This window comes from Saccopteryx leptura, chromosome 1, assembly GCF_036850995.1.
Source record: "Saccopteryx leptura isolate mSacLep1 chromosome 1, mSacLep1_pri_phased_curated, whole genome shotgun sequence".
In the NCBI taxonomy this organism is placed as follows: Eukaryota; Metazoa; Chordata; class Mammalia; order Chiroptera; family Emballonuridae; genus Saccopteryx; species Saccopteryx leptura.
In genome coordinates this window covers 315,118,317-315,139,230 of record NC_089503.1, presented here as the reverse complement: position 1 = coordinate 315,139,230, position 20,914 = coordinate 315,118,317, and the positions used below count along the sequence as shown (strand labels likewise).

Sequence of the window (20,914 nt, the reverse complement as noted above, 5' to 3'; positions counted from 1 at the left end):
AGAAGAACTCAGTTGCTGAGCAACAGAGTAAATGCCCCAGATGGGCAGATTATAGCCCTCTAGTGGGAGGAGGAGGAGGAGGGGGAGGGGGAGGGGGAGGGGGGGAGGAGGGGAGGGGAGGGGAAGGGGGAGAGGGGAGGGGGAGGAGGAGAGAGGAGGAGGAGGAGGAGAGAGGAGGAGGAGGAAGTTCATCATTATGCATGATTACGTCCGTATAAAGTTCTAGAGCAGGCAAAAAGTAACCCACAGTCAAAGACATCAGACTAGCGATTGCCTGAGTTATGGGGTTGGGGCAACTGATAAGAAGTGCAAATGGATAATTTGGGAGTGCCATAAGTGTTCTTTACCTTGATTGTGGCAGAAATGACAAAGGAAGGTGCATTTGTCAAAAGTTACTGAACACTGCAGTAAGTGTGGAAAACAATATGGACACTGCAGTAAGTTACTGAACACTGCAGTAAGTGTGGAAAACAATATGGACACTGCAGTAAGTTACTGAACACTGCAGTAAGTGTGGAAAACAATATGGCAGTTCCTCAAAAATTAAACATAGAATTTACACATGATCCAGCAATTCCACTTCTAGGCATATAGACAAAAGAGTGGAAATCAGGGACTTGACCCAATATGTGCACATTCAAGCTCATAGCAACATTATTCACAATAGTCAAAAGGTAGAAGCAACCTGAATGTCTGTCCATAGATGAATAGATAAACAAAATATTTCCTATACATGGAATAGAATATCAGTTCACCTTAGAAGGGAATACGACTCTGATACACATTACAACTTGTAAGTCTGATGACTCTTGAAAATAATCACATGAAGTGAAATGAGCCAGACACAAGTATTGTAAGATCCCACTTGCATGAGATACTAAATTTATAGAGACAGAAAGTAGACTGGTAGTTGCCAGGAATGGGGGGGTGGGGAGGGGGAATGGGGAGTTATTGTTTAATGGGTACAGAATTTCAGTTTTGAGATGATAAAAAAAGTTCTAGAAATGCATAGTGGGGATGGTTACACAACAATGTGAATTATTTCCTTTTTAAAAATGCATATGCTCATAGAAAATATACTAGAAAGAAATAGAGCAGAAAGTTAATAAGTCTTTTCTATGTTGAACATACAAGACTTCTTATTGGGGGAGAAAATGTTCATTTTTATGTGAAAGATGTTTTTGCACTTGCAAGGCAGGCCTGTGGTGAGGGCATACTTGTACCTGCGCTCAAAGCACAGCCCACATTCCCACACCCCGCAGCTCCGACACAGTGCCATGATACGGCAACGCAGGACATCCTGGTGCAGAGGACTCGGCAACACAGGACATCCTGGTGCCGAGGACTCGGCAACGCAGGACATCCCGGTACAGAGGACTCGGAACAGGCTCCATTATAGCTCCAAAAGAGAAAGAATTCCAAGAGCATTTGAAGATCACATCCACTCTATGACTCTCTGAGACAGACTTCCAACCAGTCTCCCATCCCACCCTGCCCCCATTCATCTTGGCACAGTGGCTCCTTTTGAAACTCAGGTCCCAATACAAGTATCAGCTCTTAAGAGTCACCTTGGCTGACCACCCCCACCTACAGTGCCCCCTCCCCACCGTCAGCTGTGCCCCACCTCCCTACTTCAACCCTCTGCAGAGCCCTCCCCCCACATGGGCTTTCCTTATTTCTCTTTTCTTGCTGTCCACCTCCCTGAAATGGAGAGCTCCAGGAAGACAGGTATCCAGTCTGGCCTGCTCACCACTGTCCCTAACACCTACAGCAGTGTCTCACACAAGGCAGGTACTTTTTGACGGAATGGACTATCTGTCTGCCATGTGCTCAGTGCCTACCTTGTGCCCAGCACTTTATACGTGTGATCCTATGAGATTCTCACACCCACTCTGTGAGGTCAGCATTCTTAGCTCGGTTTTACCAGTAAACATACTGAGTCACAGAGAGGTGCAGTGGCTTGCCTAAGGCCACGTAGCAAGTGAGTGACAGAGCATGGATTCGAGTCCTGACCCTGCTCTTTCCCTCCACCCCACCATTGAACATCTAAGACTGCAGGACAGAGGGAATATCAAGGAACCTGGACAGGGAATCAGGAGCCCACAGCTCCTTCTCATTCTGACTCTGATTGGCTGTGACCAAGAGCAAATCTCTCATTCATTCATTCATTCATTCATTTCTGACTGTTCCATGACTCTGTGCAAGTCACTTAACCTCTTTATCCCACAACCATACTTGTAAATGAGGATAACAGTGCCTACTTCATCTGGTAGCTGAGGGACTACATGTCACAATATATGTAAAGTGCTTAGACCAGGATTTGGCACGTGTTATCTGTTGATTGTGGCATATCATGGAGATATCACCCAAACCTACCCATTGATTAAATGGGACTATTTTGGCTCAAGTGACAGAAACTAGCATAACTGCTAGTCTTCAGAGCAGAAGGAATGGCTTAACCAGGGCCTCAAACACTGTCAGGTCCATCCTTCCCCTTCCCCTCCCTTCTCTAGTAGATTTCTCTCTCTCTCTCTCTCTCTCTCTCTTTCTCTTTTTTCCCTCCCCATCTCTTCCCTCTGCTTCTGTTTGACTGGTGGATCCATTCTTTCAGGCCAGCTGTCCACACCATGGTAGCACCACAGTGACAAGCATCTCTGAACACCCAGCCTTACTGCTTTATGCCCACATAGGAAAGAAAACACCCCTCTACCAGCCTCACTCAGAGAATCCCAGGGAAAACATCTGATTGGCTGGGCTTAGTCACATGTCCTTGCCTAGACCAATTATATGGCCAGAGGCATGAGATAAAATGAATAGCCCAGCCAGAGCCACCCATTCACCACTGAAGCCTTGGGCCAAGGTGAAGGGATAGTAGGTGACCAGGAAGTCTAATCTGGACACCCCAACATCTTGACCTAAGCAGAAAATAGTTCTACTAGTCAATAAGTTTCTGGTTTCAAACTGAACCAGTACTCATGATGGGTGATCATTTAAGGCCAAAGAGCCCCACGTCACTCACTCTGGATACCCAAGGATGGCAGTCCTGCTGGTGTCCTAGCTTCTACACAGGGCACACAGGATAGAGGTGACTGGGAGAATATGGCCAGCTGAATTCACTTCCCAAGGCCCCGAGCAGGGGGGGCACCTGAGCTGAGCCTTGTGTCTAGGTCTGCAAGCACACAGAAGCGGGAAAGGCATTGCAAGGGGAGGGAATTCCTGTCCATGTGTCTATGAACTTACAGCAGGAGTCAATTTTACAAGCACAGCCCTAGGTACTGGGTAGGCACATGCCTGGTGAATTGCAAAGCTCCGCTCAAACATGGTAAGAAGGAAATGTCTCCCATGCTCGCAGTCTGTTTAGGGGACTCTGAGAAGCCCTTCTCGGTGTCACCCTCTCTCCTGCGCCCTCCTTGGCCCCAGAGCTGTAGGGACAGAGGCGGATTTAACAATGGGCGCACCGGGAGCACGCCCTGGGCCCTGACTTCTGAAGGGCCCCGCAAAACCCCAACTGTACACTTTCTTCTAATGACACCAAGTTTGGTTTCATATGTGCAATTTTAATATTAATAGTACATAATATTTTTCATTTATTTTAAAATATAGTTAACATGTATTTTTATTTTTTCTGTCTTTCTCTCTTTTTTAAGGGGCCTAATATTTTCTTCTGCACCTGGGGCCTCAACCAACCTTAATCTGCCTCTGTAAGAGGGTGCATGTGTATGTCATATCACCCCCATTTTCCATTTCTACACAATCCCACCCAACACGCTAAAGCAAAGTATTGTCATTCCAGGTGGGAAAAAGTTGGGGGTCCTGTTAGCAAGATGAGAGGACATAAAACTGGGTAGCACCTAAAATCAACCCTGTGAATTGTGAACTGTTTCAATGTGTCTGGCCACTAGTAAAAACAGCTTTGCTCAATACTGAATCCAAAAAAGTAAAACTTGGCGCACTCCATGAGGAGCTCTCTGATGCCCTTGGAGCCTTAGAGGGGTTTTATTCAGAGGTGATGATTAAGAATATATCTTCAGCCTGACCAGGCAGTGGCGCAGTGGATGGAGCGTCAGACTGTGATGAGGAAAACCCAGGTTCGAGACCCCCAGGTTGCCAGCTTGAGCGCGGGCTCATCTGGCTTGAGCAAAAAGCTCACCATCTTGGACCCAAGGTCGCTGGCTCAAGCAAGGGGTTTCTCGGTCTGCTGAAGGCCTGCGGTCAAGACACATATGTGAAAGCAATCAATGAACAACTAAGGTGTCGCAAAAAACCCCTGATGATTGATGCTTCTCATCTCTCTCTGTTTCTGTCTGTCTATCCCTATCTATCCCTCTCTCTGACTCTATCTCTCTGTCCCTGTAAAAAAAAAAAAAAAAAAAAAAAAAGAGTGTATCTTCATGAGTCACATAGACCTGGGTTCAAATCCCATCTCTGCCATTTGCTAGCTCTGTCCTTGTCCCATGCAAATGCCCTGAGCATCCGTTTTCTCAGGGGTAAAGTGGGGTTGGTGGTGGTATCTACCTCTTGGGATTAAATGACACAATGGACAGGCCATCTGAGTGCAGTGCCAGGTACACAGAGATGCCTGGGAGAGGAGGCAGTGGGGAGGTTGGAGCACTCTGAGGACTGAAACTCAGGTGGGTCGTTTCAGAGGGGTCTGGAACCTGAGCTGGAGATGCCCAGGGTTCTGGGCACGGAGACCCTCACTTGGCAGGTGGGGGCCTGAGCCAAAAAAAGCAGCCTATAGGGCAGAGGGTCACCAAGGGGTGGTAAAAAATTTACCCTTAACAATATAAAGAAGTGGGCAACACAGAAGTATTTTTATGACAGTTCATTTTTAATAAGAAAGGATGACAAAAGTCTGTAAAGTCATCTAGATTGAGGCTTACCATCTTATTAATGACATTTTATGCTTGCAGAGAATTGTATTTTTCTCAAAGAACTTTCACAACTGTCATCAATCAAAATAATTCTTCCTGAGAACATTTTTTTAAGTCAGGTGTTCTGACACTAAGGACTGGGGTCAGCAGGCTGAGTCAGGGTGACAGAGGCTGTGTGTGCCTGGAAGGAAGAGAGTCACTCACCTCTTCCTGTCCCCTTCGCTCCTCCTCAGATCTCTGCAAGGTGTCAGCAGGGGGAGCCAAAGGGCCCTGGAGGACAGCGTTCCTGCCAGCCAGCCCACCTTCTCCAAGGGGCACAGAGCAGGGTGGTGGCTGGAGAGGGTAGGCAATTGGATTCACTCCTCAAGGCCCCTTCAAATAGCCAAAGAATCTTTCTCCACTCTTTGGAGCAATACACATTCTCAGTTAAGTGATATCTGTCTTGTTCCTTTATTCATTCATTCATTCATTCAACAATAATTTCTTAGGCCTCATCTGGTAGCTGTGGCACCAGGTGTGAATTAGCTGTGAGCCCTGCTTCAGAAACCCCTAGTCTGGAAGAAAATAGATGTGAAACTCAAGGTGAGCTGTATTCTGATGTTGATGCCCCCCCCAGGATCTGTGGGAGCCCCCCAGAGGCCCTACACCCTGCTTGGGATTAGGGGTTGAGATGAGAGCAGAAGGGGAGCAGCAAGCCTTGTGAAGAAGGGGGGAAAAGGTATGGCTGGCAGATGGAGGCATTCAGGCAAAGGCTCAGCTGTGTGAAAGCAGGATGTCTGTGGGACCTCCCTGCCAGTGAGCAGTACCGCGAGGATAGAACCGACCACTAGGGAGGATGCAGGGTGCCCTGTTGGCCAGTTGTTTGGAAGGTAAAGTAGAGCCATGGCATGTTCCCTTCCAAACAGAATGTCTGATTCCTCCCCGGGCCTCCACTCTCTGAGCTCAGTCTCTAAAGACTGCAAGATGCCTCTTGCTGGAGTCCAGGCATATGGTGCCCCACCAGCCCATTCCACTGGCACAGACACTGCCCCTATGAGCAGCCCTCCATCATGTCACCATCACATGTGTGCAGTGCTTTACAGTTTACGAGGTGCTTCGAGGACATTTGCTCCTCGGTCCCCACCTTCTCTCGAGGACCTTGGCATATTCTTGACCATCAGAAAAATCACCTCCTCATACTTTGTGCCCAACTCTAGGGTCATGTGTCCTGGGAGGACTCCCTGACTGCCCCCTGGGCAGAAGCGACCACCTATCTCTCTGTCGCCTCCTTTAGTGCCTTCATTGGGGGCTTACAAGTGTGTCTCCTCTCCACCTTCCTCCTGACCTGCTCCTTGACTCCTCTGCATAGACATGACCTCCTTGTGGCAGGAACCTCCTTTCTTCTGTCTGCACACCTTCGCAGGGTGGGCTGGGGACTAGAATTTGGTATGAGTGAGAGCTGCCCCGGGTTTCAGGGGTCCACATTCCAATCACCCTGCCTCCATTCCCTCCTTGATTTGAGGAAACAGAGCCTGGAAGATTTCCCTGCTGTCACCAAGCTTAGGGAACACCTGATTGGGTTAGGGTATGGGTGCCTGATGGACAGGCACATCAGAGGGCATTGCTTCCTAAAATGAATCCCCCAAACCCAAACTTCTTGTCCTGTTACCGAACACAAAAAACAACATGTGATTCTGGGAGAGCCTCCCTTCCCAGAAACCCAAAGCCATATGACCAAGAAGAGGACAAAATAAAGCCTGATCATGGGATGTCTCAAATTAAGCAATCAGCCAAGAGCAACTGTGTAGAAGGAAATGCCTACAGTGATGGGGTGGGAGGGAGTGAGGGGTAAGGCTTACTAAAGAAAAAAAGCAGCACTTCTTTCCCCTGCGATCCCTGGACAGCCAGGCTGGCCCTTTCTGACTGCCCCCTGAAGGGAGGACCCCTTGTTTCAGCCACCAGGCCTGCGCCATAAACTATCTGTGATATGAAGTCAGAGTGGGGGTGAGAGTGGCTGGCCACAGATGAATTTTCCAGGGCTTGGAGGCTTGGAGATGGGCTACAGATGGTTCTGTGAGGGTGAGTGCAGGAATAAGAGAGAGAGAGAGAGAGAAAGAGAGAGAGAGAGAGAGTGTGTGTGTGTGTGTGTGTGTGTGTGTGTTTGAGGGTGTGAGTGTGTGTATAAATGTGTGTGTGAGAGAGTTTGTACATTTGAGGCTATATGAAGTGTGTGAATGTGTGTGTGAGAGCATATGTCTGCATATTTGAGGATGTGTGTTGGAGGGTGTGTGTGTGTGTGTGTGTGTGTGTGTGTGTGTGTGTTGGGGGCAGGGAAGGAGGCTAGTGTGAAGTGGGAAGCTGTGCGCAGACTAATGCAGGCAGAGTGGACAAAAAGAGGAAAGTCTTGTCTTTGAGTAAGGCGGGGAGAGCAGGAAAAGAAAAAAGGAGCTCTTATTGGTGGTTGTCAAGGAGATGGGCTTTGGGGTTTGCTGAACTTTCTTCCCTTAAAGCATCCAGACTGGGGCTGAGAGGGGCCGTTTATTTCCAGCCGAGCCTCAAGGGGCCTGGGAAGGGAGGGGGTCCTATTCAAGCACCAAAGGCCGACAGGAGTCAGGTGTAGAACCCAGGCCAGGCTAGAAAGCAGTTTTTGGGTTGAATGACCTGATACTTTCCCTGCCCTGCAGGGTCTGTCCCTGGCGCAGTCCCAGGCCTGGCATTCTCAGGGCATCAGACTGCTGCCTGAGAGGTCAGGCCAGCAGACGGGCGGCCGGACCCAGACTGATCATCGCAAAGTGATACTGTCCCACACGGAGCTTTCTCTGCGCTCCTTCCATACGTGGATTCTGTGATTGTCCTATGACAAACACACTTATGAGCCACTGTCCTTTGGGAAGTGGTAAAAAGTTCATTCGTTTTAAACGTAAATTTTAAACCGATCTTCCAGATAGTTTTTCTGTCTGCGTACTTCGCTGTCTTGCCTGCGCTTGGCACACAGTAGGTGTTCAACAAACCGTTACGGAATGGATGAAAGTACGATTCGCTCTGCGCGTTTGCATTTCTTTTCCTACAAATGAATGCTGCCGGGCCTTTCTCCGCCTCTGAGGACAGGTTGGCAAGCCCCCTCATCAACCCTGAGTGTGTGTGTGCCGGGGGTGGAGGGGTGCTGCCCCCTGCAGGGGTTCTCACCCTCGATGACAGGAGTAAGGATGCAGGCGAGAAGCGGACAGAGGGAGGGGAGGAAGCAGGCTTCGGTGTTAGCCACAGCTTGGCGGAGCCCGTGCACCCCGCGGCTGCGGGAGCCGCCCCGGGCTTCTACCCCCCACCTGCCGCCCGCGGAGAGGGGTGGGGGTAGTCCGGACTCCCGCGCCGCCCCTCCCCCGCGGCCTGGCAGCCAGTGTTCATTGGCCGGCCGCGCGTGGCGCCCCGCCCCCGAAGGCTGCAGGCCAATGAACGCGCGGCTGTCAGCTCGTCAGCCGCGCCGGCTTGGTGGCTGCGAGCCCGAGCCGTGGCCGAGGAGCCAGCAGCTAGGAGCGCTAGCCGAGCGGCAGGTCGGGGGAATCCCCGCGCCCAGCTCGCCCGCACGCCTGGCCCGGCCCGGCTCAGGCCGCAGCGAGCATGGGCGCGGCGGCCGTGCGCTGGCACTTGTGCGTGCTGATCGCCCTGGGCGCGCGCGGGCGGCTGGCGGGGGGCAGCGGGCTCCCAGGTAAGCCCCGACCCCAGTGGGCGGCGGCGGCGGCAGTGTCCCGGGCGGGTCCCCTACCCCGCGCGCGCTGCCGTGGGGGCAGCAACCCTCGCGGTTCCGTGCCCTGTCCCGCCTCTTTGAAAAGTAACTTCTGGGACCCGCGCGGGGCGCCCCCTCCCCGCAGCCCGTGTGGCCCGGGGCTCCAGAAGCCCGGCGGGCCCGCAGCAGGGGTGGGGTGGGCTAAGGCCCGGGCGGAGTAGGAGTGCGAAGGCCGGAGGAAGAAAGAAAGCGCGACGGCAGGCCGAGGGGGCCCCCGGAGCGCGGACCGAGAGAGAGGAGTGGGGACCGCGGAGCCGGACGGGCGCTCCCCCATGGGAGAGAGGAGCGTGGGCGGATGGAGGCTCGGAGAGGAGACCTGGATGGGGTGGCCAAGGGAAAAAGGACGGGCGTGGAGAGAAAGGGAATGGGGGTTGGTGGATGGAGGGACAGACGGACTGAAGGAGACCAGAGGGAACACACAAAAGGACACAAGAAGAAACCCAGAGAAAGATAGACATGGAAGAGTAGAAAAGATACCCGAAGATGGAAGACTGGAGGGGGAAGGAGGGGGGCTAAGGGAGGGAGGAGGTAAACAGGCAGCAGGAGAGGAAAAGACTGAGCAGTTGGATACTGATGGACGGAAGGACTAAGGAATGAGAAGGCAAAGAGAGAGAGGAGAGGTGGAGGCAGGCACGCCAGAGAAAGAGATGAGAGGACAGGGAGGAATACAGAGGGAAGAAGAGATGGGTGGAGATGATTGGAAAGTGATGGGCAGATAGACAGCAGGGCAAAGACAAACATACAGACACGGAGGGACGGAGCTGGGTAGGAACCAAAGGGAGAGCATGCCAGACATGGGACAAGATGTGCAGGGAGGTCCAGGAGAGGAAAGGAAGCAGGAGACACCAAGGAAGGAGGTTACCGGCATTCAGCCTGGGTTGGAGAAGGCAGCAGGGGCGAGGTAGGGGCTCCCCAGGATTTCACAGGGACCCTACCATTCCCACCCCTCTCCTCCTGCTCTCCTGGTTATCTAGGAGCTCTCCCACAAAGCTGAAGTCAGGGTCTCCCCTCCCATGTGCTTCCTCCCTTTTTCTCCCTGGTACAGAGAGGTCAGGGGAGGGTCCTACCTACCCCTCTTGCTCTCCTTGGCTTTTTTTGGGCACCTCCCTGGCTGCCACACTGGGCTCCCTGAGGTCTGTGTTTGGCCACAGGAGTCTATTCCTGGGAGTCACGCCCTAAGTAAGGATGCCAGGCCATTTCAACTATTCCACAGTTGGAGCTGAGAGGTTTTTCATGTGCCTCCCCAAACCCTAGGAAGTTGGGCCCTGCTGCCCACACTCCCTTGTCCAAAGGTGTCTCTCCTAGGCTTTGGGGTCCTGAAACCCTGTTTGACTGCTCCTGTGTGTGCCTTTCCCCATCTCTCTGTCTCCTCTGTGTCTGTGTCTGTCTCCACTCCCATCCCTACCCCTCCGAAGCCTTATTCTGGGCAACAAACCAGTCATAGCCTGTGATGGGAAGGCTGGGTGCCCCTGTGGAGGGAGGCCTCTGCCCCGGCCAGGGAGCATGGCAGGGGACTGGTAGGAACAAATGGCCAGTGGCTCCTCTCCCTCTCTCCTGGAACTCACCTGCCCTCTCCCCAGCCCCCACGTAAGGTTGTATCTAAAAGGTGTCCTGAGAGGTGGCCCCACTGCCCTCTGGCTAGCAGCCATTCATTTTCATCCTCAGATGAAAGAACACCAGTAGTGGGAGATTGGGGGTAGAGGCGCAAGGGGCTCCAGAGCCCCAGACAGTTTCCCTTCCCTCATTCCTGTGCACTGACCCTTAGGAAGTGGGAAGAACAAGATCTGTGGCCCATTACCCCTGCTGGTCCTGTCTCAGAAGAGGCCCCAGTCCTCCCCCCCTGGAAGGATGCAGATTAGCCCTCTCTGGCCTCTGGCTTCCTGCCTTTGAGGCTGCTCCACCCCTGTGCAGGGGTCCCTCTGTCATCACTTCCCCAGAAGGGGATGTTCTGCGGGCCGATGTCCTGCTGGCCCTTGGACACTGACGGCTGGCTCTGGCCTCCTGGCCCCTGTTCCACCTTCCTTTGGTCAGCTGTAGACAATGGGCTGTTGACCTGAGCAGACACAACCACCCTGAAAAGTGATGCCACCTGCTGTGTGTGCACGCATGCATGTGCATGCATATGTCTGTGTGTGTATATGTGTGTGTGTGTGTGCGCACGTGCGTGCATGAAGGTGATTCCATGTTTCTTTTTGATGCTTCTTCCTTTGCAGGCAGGCTAGAGCCTTAGGACTAGGACAAGAGAGGAGTCGGGTGGGGGGCAGCACTGGTTTTCTGAGCCCCACTATGAACCCTGATGCCAACCAGGGGACTGATTCAGAGTAGACATTCTTGAGGACCAGACAGTCCAGCAGGAGGCTGTAAGCATGAAGAGAGAAGGACATACCAGGCTTCCCCCTGGGTGTCTGTGGCTGCAGAGTTCCTTGTACAGCCCTTCTGGGTCCCTCTGTTTGTCTGTCTGTCATTTGTCTGTATGTCATTCATAGCTGGCTGGAGGTAACATGACATGGTGACAAGCTCTGAACCTAAGCTTTAGTCTCTGCTCCTGAAGAGCCACCCACCTACTGCAGACCTCCCTGGGCCCCAGTTTCCTCGGCTCTAACCTCCATTATAGCTGAGGTTCTGCTGGCTCTTCTCTCCTGTGCCCCAAGGGTTCTCTCCCTGTCTGAGGGTGTGTGTGTGTGTGTATGTTGGGGTTGTATGCACAGATACACAAATCTATTTTTCATTATTTTGCCAAACAGCTGTTCCAGACTGACAGTGTATATGTGTTTTTGGGGGTGGAAGATGAGGCATGCCAAGAGCCCTCAGAACCTAGACTAAACTTGACATTGGAAGTTGGGATGTGAGAATTAGGTTCACACCTAGATTTCTGAGGTGGAGAAGAGAGAGAGTGGGGAGATGAGGACCATGATGAGCCAGTGAGCCCAACTGAGGGCATGTTTCCACTGCTGGAGCACTGCAGGCTGGGGTGTGGGACTCACGTGAAGAATCCTGCATTTCCACAGCCCAGGGGCTGGGTGAGGCCCCATGTTCACATCACCTATTTGGGCTACCTAGGTTGGTCTCTGTGCATGGCACCATGCTAACCTCAGTTTCCCCATCTGTAACCCAAAGGGGATGGATTTAAATTCCCCCAGAGATGCTTCTGGCTCTAAACCCTGTAATAAAGGGGTGGGTGGGGTTAAAATGATGCTTGTGGAGAAAGCAAGACATACAGAGAGGGGCTCTTCCTTGTTGTGCTCCTCAGCCTCAGTTTTCTCATCTCTTCAGTGGGAATAATAGATTGGCTTGGTGAGTTGTGAAAATAAGTGGGAACCAGCATTTTGGTATCCTGGTAGAGCGTCGCTGCCCCAAAGATGCTACCAGTCGCCACTTGTCACACAAGATTATCATGTCACAGCTGTTACTGTTAATTACCCCCAATGATCAATGAATGGCAGGAGGCAAAGGAGCTCCCTGCTCCACCATCGCTGCTCGTTTCCGGGGCCACACCTCACCAATATGTCCCTCATCCATTCCCACAGGGGCAGTTGACGTGGACGAGTGCTCGGAGGGCACAGATGACTGCCACATCGACGCCATCTGCCAGAACACGCCCAAGTCCTACAAATGCCTCTGCAAGCCAGGCTACAAGGGGGAAGGCAGGCAGTGTGAAGGTGAGCCCAGCCCAGCCCTCCTGGCCAGACCCTGCAGCCACCATGGCTCAGTCCCTGTGTAAAATCCACGGGAGGGAGGCTTTGGGCTTCCTGGGAAACCTGAGGGGCTTCTCTGGAGTCATGGGGTGCCTCCCTCTCCCTGTGTCTGAAACTTTTTTAAAAGAAATTAAGATGAAGCATTGAATGATGTATTTGTCCATCTGTCCCTGAGTGGATGTGTGTGGGGCAAAGGCCTAGGGTGACACCTCAAGGTCCCTAACTTCAAATCCAAAATCACCCTGTGTAACTTACAGCTTCCAAAGATCCTGTGAGTAGCTGACCACAGCATTTGTGGGGACGGCTCAGGGACGAGAGCTCAGGCACAGACTGGTGGATTTGTACTGTCTGTCTGTCCAGCTTTTCTTCCCTGCACCTGGGGTGCTGGTTTGACACTCTGGCACTAGACGCTGCCCCTGGCAGGCTGAACATCAGAGAGAAAAGAGCAGCGTCCGCTGACTTTGTAGCCAGGTCTCTCCAAACTGGATAGAAGCTTTGGGAGCATTTGTCTAGAGGGTCTATGTGGTCTTTTTGACTCTGCAGATCTGGGGCAGGGCCGATGTCCGTGGCTGGAAGCAGCACATGACTGATGTGCACCCCTGGATGAGAAGTATTGATCCAAATCTTCCCTGCCTGTCCCCACTTTATAGGCGAGGAAAACTGAGGCTCAGAGAGGAGAAGCATCTTCTGCAAGGTCCACAGTTTTCTTGGTGGCATGGCCACTGGGTCTCTTAATGCATACTCCACAGCTCTCGAACATCTTGTTTCCTTCTCACTGAACCCTGCCCCCGGCTTTTTCCAAGTGTGAGATTTGTGTTAGGAAGGTGACACTGATAACAAGATGGTGCCTGGTTCCTTCTGTCTGCGGCTTCATGAGAGCTGGAGACTTGCAGAAGAAGCAGCTACAGCTCCTTGGGACACTGACAGTGTTTATCCATCGCATTCATTGGGCATCTGCTTAAGGCTGAGTGCTGGGCAGATGACATTGGCCTGGATCATGCCTGCTTTGGCCACATCCTGGCCTTGCTTGAGGATCAGGAGCCTGAGGGGGGAGCTGGCGCCTACCCACAGACCTCTGGAAAGAGGCCAGGCTCGAGGCAGATAGAGCAGGACATCAGCCAGAAGCCCGGTGGCACGCGCTGGCCTAGCTGCTGGCAAGGCCTGGAGGTTAGTTAGCTCAGTGGTTCCAGGTGGTACATGTGTGGCTATATCGCTATTTTCAGAACCTCTGCTCCCCATGTCAGGCCCAGCGCTCTGGCAAGGGAGGGCCAAAGGTAGCCCCATCTCTGCTGGTTTGAGCCAGTGACCCAGCTTGTCCTCCTGCAGCCCAGGTCCTTAGGTCCCCTCCTTCCGGCCCCTGCCCAGAAGGCCCACACTTGGTTGCCTGCCTGTTTCCCTGACATCCTCCAGAGTCCATTGTTAGCTGTCCACTGTGCTTGAGCCCGTTCTGGAGTCACACTGGCTGGCTTGATGGGCTGGCGTCCTCTGCGTGAGTACGAGAGGGGAGGAGGCTGCAACTGTGCCTCAGGGGTTGCCAGGGGCCTCCCTGTCTCTCCAGCCTGGCTCCGGCCTCTGCCCCTCACTTCCTGAAACCCTGAATGCCATTTATGTCCTGGCTACACATGCACACACCAGGGCGTTCCATGTTGCTGAGCCCCAGTTCGGGTTTTCCTTTGCCTAGAGCTCCTTTTCCACCCTTTGTGTTCTGGCTAATTTCTAAACATGCTTTAGATTTCTAATCATGCTTCTCCTTTGGGAAGCCTTTGCTGATACCTCTACTTACACACACACACACCCATGCACAGCTGCTGTGAGTTCCTACTCTGCTCCCAGAAGCCCCTGGACTACCCTCCACTATAGAACTTCTGACTCTGGATTGTAATTTTGTGTCTTGCTTCCCCAACGAACTGTGCGCTCATTCCTGGGGGTTCTGCCGTGGGCTTGGTGTTGTGGTCACCATGCTGAAATCAAACTCGGGCTCACGTTGCTCCTTGACTGCAGAGAGCCTCTCATGTTTGTCTCTGTGTCCCCTGCTCCTGGGGCAGGCCTGACACTAGCACGGGTATGCAGGAAATGGTCAGTCTGAGTTGGCTTTCTTTTGCCCAGACTGGAGTTCACATTAGATGAGCCGCCTGTAGGATGCCCAGACGGATGTGAGGGCATCATGGGAAGTTTGGTTGCTGGTTCCAGGAGGACTCATTCTTTGCCATGGTGTCATACTGACCCTGTCTAGTGAAAGAGAGCAGCAGTGACGAGACTGGTCCTGGGTTGCCAGCCACCTGCAACGTGAAAGTTTAGGTAGTCATTTCCCTCCCGAGCCTCCCCATGCAGATCATGCTGAAGTCTGAATGGAGTGCAACGCAGTGTCCCGGGGCCTGCCAACCGCACTGCTTGGCTAAGGGTAGTCACTCAATACCCAGCCAGCACATGCTCCCTGTATAGGTGATGGTACCATTACGACATGGTCATGGTCATTGTCATCTAGTCTCACTACCTCTCACTGTGCTCTCAGGCTTGAATGGCATGAGTGGCGAAGACCTTTGGAAAGTGTGCTTAGTGCCACATACCTCAGAGGTGATAGTTATAGTGCAGCCTTGTCCCCTCACTCAAGGAGTTTACGGTCCAGCTTGGGCTTTGGGAGCTGAAATTACATTGGTGGACGTTGTTACTGAACAAGTGAGGATCGCATGGGTGGTAGGTCAGTGCCTGTGAGTGGCCATATTAACAACATGGAGGATAACTGGCAGGAACTGGCAGGAGGATGCTTTTTGGCCCCTTTCTCCCAAAACCCTCTGTGAGTGAATGCTGCTGTGGGTTCTGGGGACCTGAGTGGACATTGTCCCACTTGCACTGAGGTTTTCTCATCCCTGGGACAGTCATCAGTCAGAGTCCACAGAGCCTGCTGGAGTGCTCACCCAGGGGCCATCAGATCCCCCGCTGGCTTCCCCAGGAGGACTAGCAGGGCCTTCTGGAGCCTTTGACAGCTGGAGGGGTGGCTTGAGGGAGCTTGGAGATCACTCACATGTTCACTTCTTGGTTTACAGATGGGAAACAGAAGCCTGAGAAGGCAGGGGTCTTCCTGAGGTGGGACTAGAGCACAGTTGGTGGGCCCATGCCTCCACATTGCTTCTCTGCGGGTGGTTCACGCAATAACTGCTCTCTCTTCTGAGCAGAGGTAACAACAGGGCACATTCAGTGGAGCTTCATGGGTAGAGCAGGGACCTGGAAGCCAGACTGCAAGGGTTGAAATCCTGCCTGGGTAGCTTGGAGAAGCTACTTAACCTCTGTTTGTCTGTGAAATAGAGATAATGGACATCCCTGCTTCACAAAGATCTTGTGAGTATTGAATGAATTAATGTAAAGAAAGTCTGTAAGCAAAAAAGAAAGAAAGAAAGTCTGTGAGCATAGCCTGGCACATAGACACGCTATGGCAGCATTAGCTGCTGTTACCGAGGTGAAGGCGATGCTGCTGATATTGATAATTATGACATTGGTAATGATAGTGATATTGACAGTTAAGATGTTGATGATGTTGGTGATTGTGGTAGTGATGGTGCTGATGCCACAATCATATTGATGATCATAATGTTCAGTACATGAAAATGGGTGTGGCTTTGTCTGTTTCCAGCAATTCCCAGGACCTAAAGTGGCTGGGACATGTGGCGTTGTGGTCCATCGATGATACAGATAAAACATATGCATATATTCATGTCCCCATAGAGACGCACCGACATGTGTGCCATGCACTCCACGCACAGATGATCATCTACCACGAATGTGCAATAAAAACGACAAGTGACAAAAGGCTTTTCTTTGTTCCACTAAACCTACTCCAGGGATAACAAATACACTGCCCCCTCCTACAGTGGATGTCACTAATCCATCACCGCACCCTCTGGTCAGCCACTTCTACTTTAGATGAAACCTGTGTTCCCTCCTGGGGCCCTTTGTCTGCAGGCCCTGAGTGGGTGTGGGCTGGTGCAGAGGCTGAGCTGGCGTGCTGGGGGGAAATGAGGACCCTGTCCTAAGATCTGAGAGACTGTGCTGTTTATTGGAACAAGCAAAGAGGTGAATTCCCAGCGAGGATGCTGGCCGCATGAGGCTCCCACAGTCTCCCTACTTCTTCACGGAAAATGGTCCCAGCTTGTGGGAAGCCCTGTGTGGGGCTGACTGAGCCTCTTTAACCCTTAACTGTGTCACCTTGAAACTCCTGCTGGTTGTGAAAAGTCCTCTAGCAAACCCCGCACCTGAGGCAGGCTGACCCCATCCTGCAGACGGTTTCTGAGCACACCTTCAAGGCCATGTTGCCGTGCAGTTGGTGCATGTGAGGTAATGACTGGGTCTCTACATGTACAGCCACTCATGTCCGGGGAGCAGACTGGGGCTCTGTGTGATCAGCTTAATGGGGTGCTTCCTGTAGCCAGACTGAGGCGCCCCAGAGTGATGGAAAAGGCTGTGAGCAAGGCTGAGGATAAGTCAGTGTTTTCGTGATGATTTGCATCTTGACAAAGTTTGAAGTAACTGAAGGTAAACTCATGAGTGTGCACAGTTGGAAGGAATGTTAAAAGGTGTCCAAGGCAACCCCTGTGTTTTACGGATGACCACACCAGACACAGACACACCTCCATTTTGGCCCATGTCACCCTACATTTCTGTTTCCCTGTATGTCCTCCTGTAATATGGGCCCTTCAAGGGCATGGTCTGAGACCAATACAACTGATCCCTAGACCCCAACGCCAGGCCTAGCACAGGGCTTGGAAGGAATCTGTTGAGTGAAAGGGTAGATGGCTGGGTCCCAACTGTCACCTCCTCCAGGAAGCCTTCCCTGTCACCCCAGACAGGTGAGCTGTTTGTCACCTCTAAACATCCTTCTTTCAGAGCTCCTATTACACTGTGTTGTGATAACCTATGTGACTTAACTTAGGCCTGGGTCCAGAGCTAGTGTTGGTGAACAGTGATTGAGCATTATCAGTCCTAAGGATATCAGAAAGGAAAGGCCTTCCAGAACCTCCCAAACTCTGGAGGTTTCACAGATGAGAAAAGTGAGGCCTGAGAGAGGAAGGGACATCTGGTGTAGAGCTGTAGCAGAGTTAGGTTGGGCAAATTGGGCCCAGGGAGGTCAGTCTCTAGCCAGGTCACCTAGAAGAAGTGGCAGAGCCTGAATTTCAATCCTGGTCAGCAATGGGATCCCAGCAGAGGACCAGGCCTCCATCAGCCTGCCTCAACAAAGTGGGAGGAGTCCTTAGCTATTCAGTCTTCAAGGGGGCTTCAAAAACCCTTTCTCCCTTACTGCCACTGGCTCATCTGAGCCAGGCCCTCTGAATGTGATGCTCTCAAAGCACATTACATAACTAGGAGATGACAGTCAGGCTTGCCCAGCACTAAGCCAACCACTTTGAGCTGCTGTCATTCTCTCTCCTTTGCTCCCTAACCACACACCTCAGCATCACTGTCTTTTTTTTTTTTTTTTCAGTTCTTAAGATTTGCCAGCTCCTTCCTACCCCAGGGCCTTTGCATATTCTGTTTCCCCTCCCCCTTTCATTTAGCTAAGCCTATGCATCCCCAGTCCACCAGACCCCGTATGCATGGACATTAAGAGAGCTGCCAGGGCCAGCCCTGCTCTGGCCTTCTCGTCTGAATTAGATGGGCCTGTTTGTGCTCACTCTAATGAGGGGGCAGCCTGAGGATGAAGAGGGGGCAGGCCAGGGATGAGGAAGGGACATTTCATCCCCTTTAAATGCTCAGCTCATTTAAGCTTAATTGCTTTGTTTTCATAGACGTTGGCTAAGGAAAAGGACCAAATTATAGCTTGAATTGGGTCTTACTAAACTTAATTAAAAGCTCTCCTTTATAATCAGGACCAGGCCCCAAACGAGGAGCAAATGCCCTCAAATGGCTTGTTTAAATAACTGAGACCCTCTGGCTAATCATTGTTCAGCCCGAGCCAGTGCACAGCACCCCTTCCACACAGCACCCCTTCCACACAGCACCCCTTCCACTCAGCACCCCTTCCACACAGCACCCCTTCCACTCAGCACCCCTTCCACACAGCACCCCTTCCACTCAGCACCCCTTCCACACAGCACCCCTTCCACTCAGCACCCCTTCCACTCAGCACCCCTTCCACACAGCACCCCTTCCACTCAGCACCCCTTCCACACAGCACCCCTTCCACTCAGCACCCCTTCCACACAGCACCCCTTCCACACAGCACCCCTTCCACTCAGCACCCCTTCCACTCAGCACCCCTTCCACACAGCACCCCTTCCACTCAGCACCCCTTCCACTCAGCACCCCTTCTATGTGCACTTAATTTTTTAGACCATTGACTCAAGTGGTTTATCCCACTTGCAAGTTACAACTCAGGCCTTTTCGAAAATGCTATATAATTAAAACTCTTGGGGGAAATAAATTTTTGATTTGGTCACGGTATATCAACCATATTATTATTTCCCCCTTTTTTTGTAAAAAGGAAAATGAAAAAGACAACCTTATGGGCACGGAAGATCACAAAATTAGCATGTGTGTAATGAATGTAAATAGTCACTTCCTGAATTTTATATCCCGGGGGCCTACTTGTCAGTCACTTGAAGTTAGGTAGATTACAGGGCATGCTATTAACTGCTTTAACAAAACTCCTAATAACACACCCAGTGATCCATTTAGTCTAACATCAGAAAGAAAAAAAAAAGTCTTAAAACCAATTGGCCTTTTTAGAGAATAATGCCTATGACCTTATTAAATCATTTTCATCATCATTATCACACACTTTATTGAAACTCCAGATAAAATTCTGCTTTTTGGGAGGCCAGGAAAGGCAGTAGGAGGTAGGCTGGGAAGGGAGGGGGAATTCTTCTTCAAGTCTTAAAACTTGCAATTATGGGTGCTAACATGTGCCTCCTGGACAGAGATGAAAGGGCTCCGGTCCCACAGACCAGCGGGCAGGAAGAAATTGGATGTGACTTTAAATTCCAAGTTGCTGTCAGCTAGCAATTAGGTAGTGTTGATTGCCACAGTCCCAGCTCTGCTGCAGAGTTAAGGCTTCTTGGAGCCTATGTCTGTTTTTAGGAGAAAAAAAAACGAAAAGTTTATACTATGGGCGTTTTAGCATTTGGAGGCAAGTTCACCATCTGAGCCTTAATTTGCCCACCTGTAAAATGCATCCGCTGGACCAGATTCAGTTTAGGGTCGAGGCTACTCTGTGCCAAGCATGGTGCTGGGGCCAAGACATGTTTTCCTGGCTGTACTGGTTGGTAGCAAAGATGCAATTACAGCAGGGGTGGAAGGTGCCGCTATGGGACACAGACCAGAGTCAGCGGGGGTGAAGAAGCAAGAGTGTCTCTTTCTGCCCAAGAAGGGAAGACCATTAGGAGGGCTCCCTGGAGGCGTCATCTGGGCTAAGTTAAGAGCAGAGCGGCAGTGGCCCTCTGACGTCCCTCCCTTCCAGCTCGGACGACCCTTGGAGGCATCTGCAGCCAGGACGCAGAGACCTGTTCTGGTCTTTGCAGACTTGGAGTATCCAGCGAGCGGCCCCAGCCCCCTGAGGCCCGGCTCCTGACCTGTCCCGTGGCGGCAGAGGCACCTGCCTCGCAGCGTGCACATTTGAGCAGAGGCTGGAGGAGGGAAAGTGGATTAGTTGTACTTGAGAGTGTGTTGAAGCTTTCTTTTTTTTCTCCAAATCCCAATTTCTCTCCTAGGGATTAGAGGGTCTCTGCCCCCACCCCCACCCCCATATCTCCAAGCTCCCCAGACAGCAGGCTCCTTGCTGCCCCTTCCTGCGGGCCCTCTTGCCTCCTCTTGGCCGCTTCTTATTACAGTGGCTTTATTTGTTTTTTCATCCGAGGAATGCTAACCAGAAAAAAACCATTATTTCTAAGAAAATAAACTGGGGACTGTTGGCCTTTGAATGCTACTGAAATGGATGACGGCCTTCCCCAAAGACCTGAGACAGAGCGGGCCGGAGGGCTCATGTGTGTAGGCAAGGTCAGAGGGTCTCAGAGGGTGCTCTGAGGGGGTCCTCCAGATGGGCCCGGGCTGCAGCCCCTGGGAAGAGACAGCTGAAAACCCGAGCCGACCAGCCTATACTTTTGGCCTGGTTAATAATGGCGGCTGGGCTTGATCACATCCTATTTCCTCCCAGGTCTCCAAGATGCACTACACTCAGCAGGAGCTGCCGTGCCTCCTCTCCGGGCTTCCGGGCCCCTATGTCTAGGGGCAGAGAGCTGGGGATAATTCTGTGGAGACCTGGGTGCCAGCCCTGTGTGACCTTGAGCAGGTCTGTGGACCTTTTGGGCTTTAGTGTGCTGACTGCAAAGTTCAGAGTTGGGGCCAGATCCCAGGCCCCTTTGGACCCCTGAGAGGGTTAGCCACCTGCCATTAGACAGTGCCCAGTGGGGACTTGCCTCTGCAGCTCTTGTTATTACTGTTGGTAAAAAATTCACCTGAGCTGGGAGTCTTGGGGTCAAGTTGTGTCAGCCTGATTTACTAAGATTAGCCCTCAATTCCCAGTCTGGATCCAGCTACCCCTTTATGAAATCCAGGGGGTGCATCCAAGGAGCTCTAGGATCCCAGCTTACCCATTCCGA

General features: G+C 51.9%; 1 protein-coding gene across 2 annotated transcripts in view; it reads left to right on the top strand.

The window, feature by feature from the left end:
• Window positions 1-8,372: 8,372 nt before the first annotated feature.
• Window positions 8,373-20,914, top strand: part of SCUBE1 (signal peptide, CUB domain and EGF like domain containing 1) — a 137,141-nt gene continuing 124,599 nt past the window's right edge. For both annotated transcript variants that reach the window (XM_066358614.1, XM_066358613.1), the window contains exons 1-2: window positions 8,373-8,556; window positions 12,162-12,293. In XM_066358614.1, the coding sequence (XP_066214711.1) occupies window positions 8,469-8,556; window positions 12,162-12,293 (220 nt within the window). In that variant the 5' untranslated portion in view covers window positions 8,373-8,468. The remainder of the gene's footprint in view (window positions 8,557-12,161; window positions 12,294-20,914) is intronic.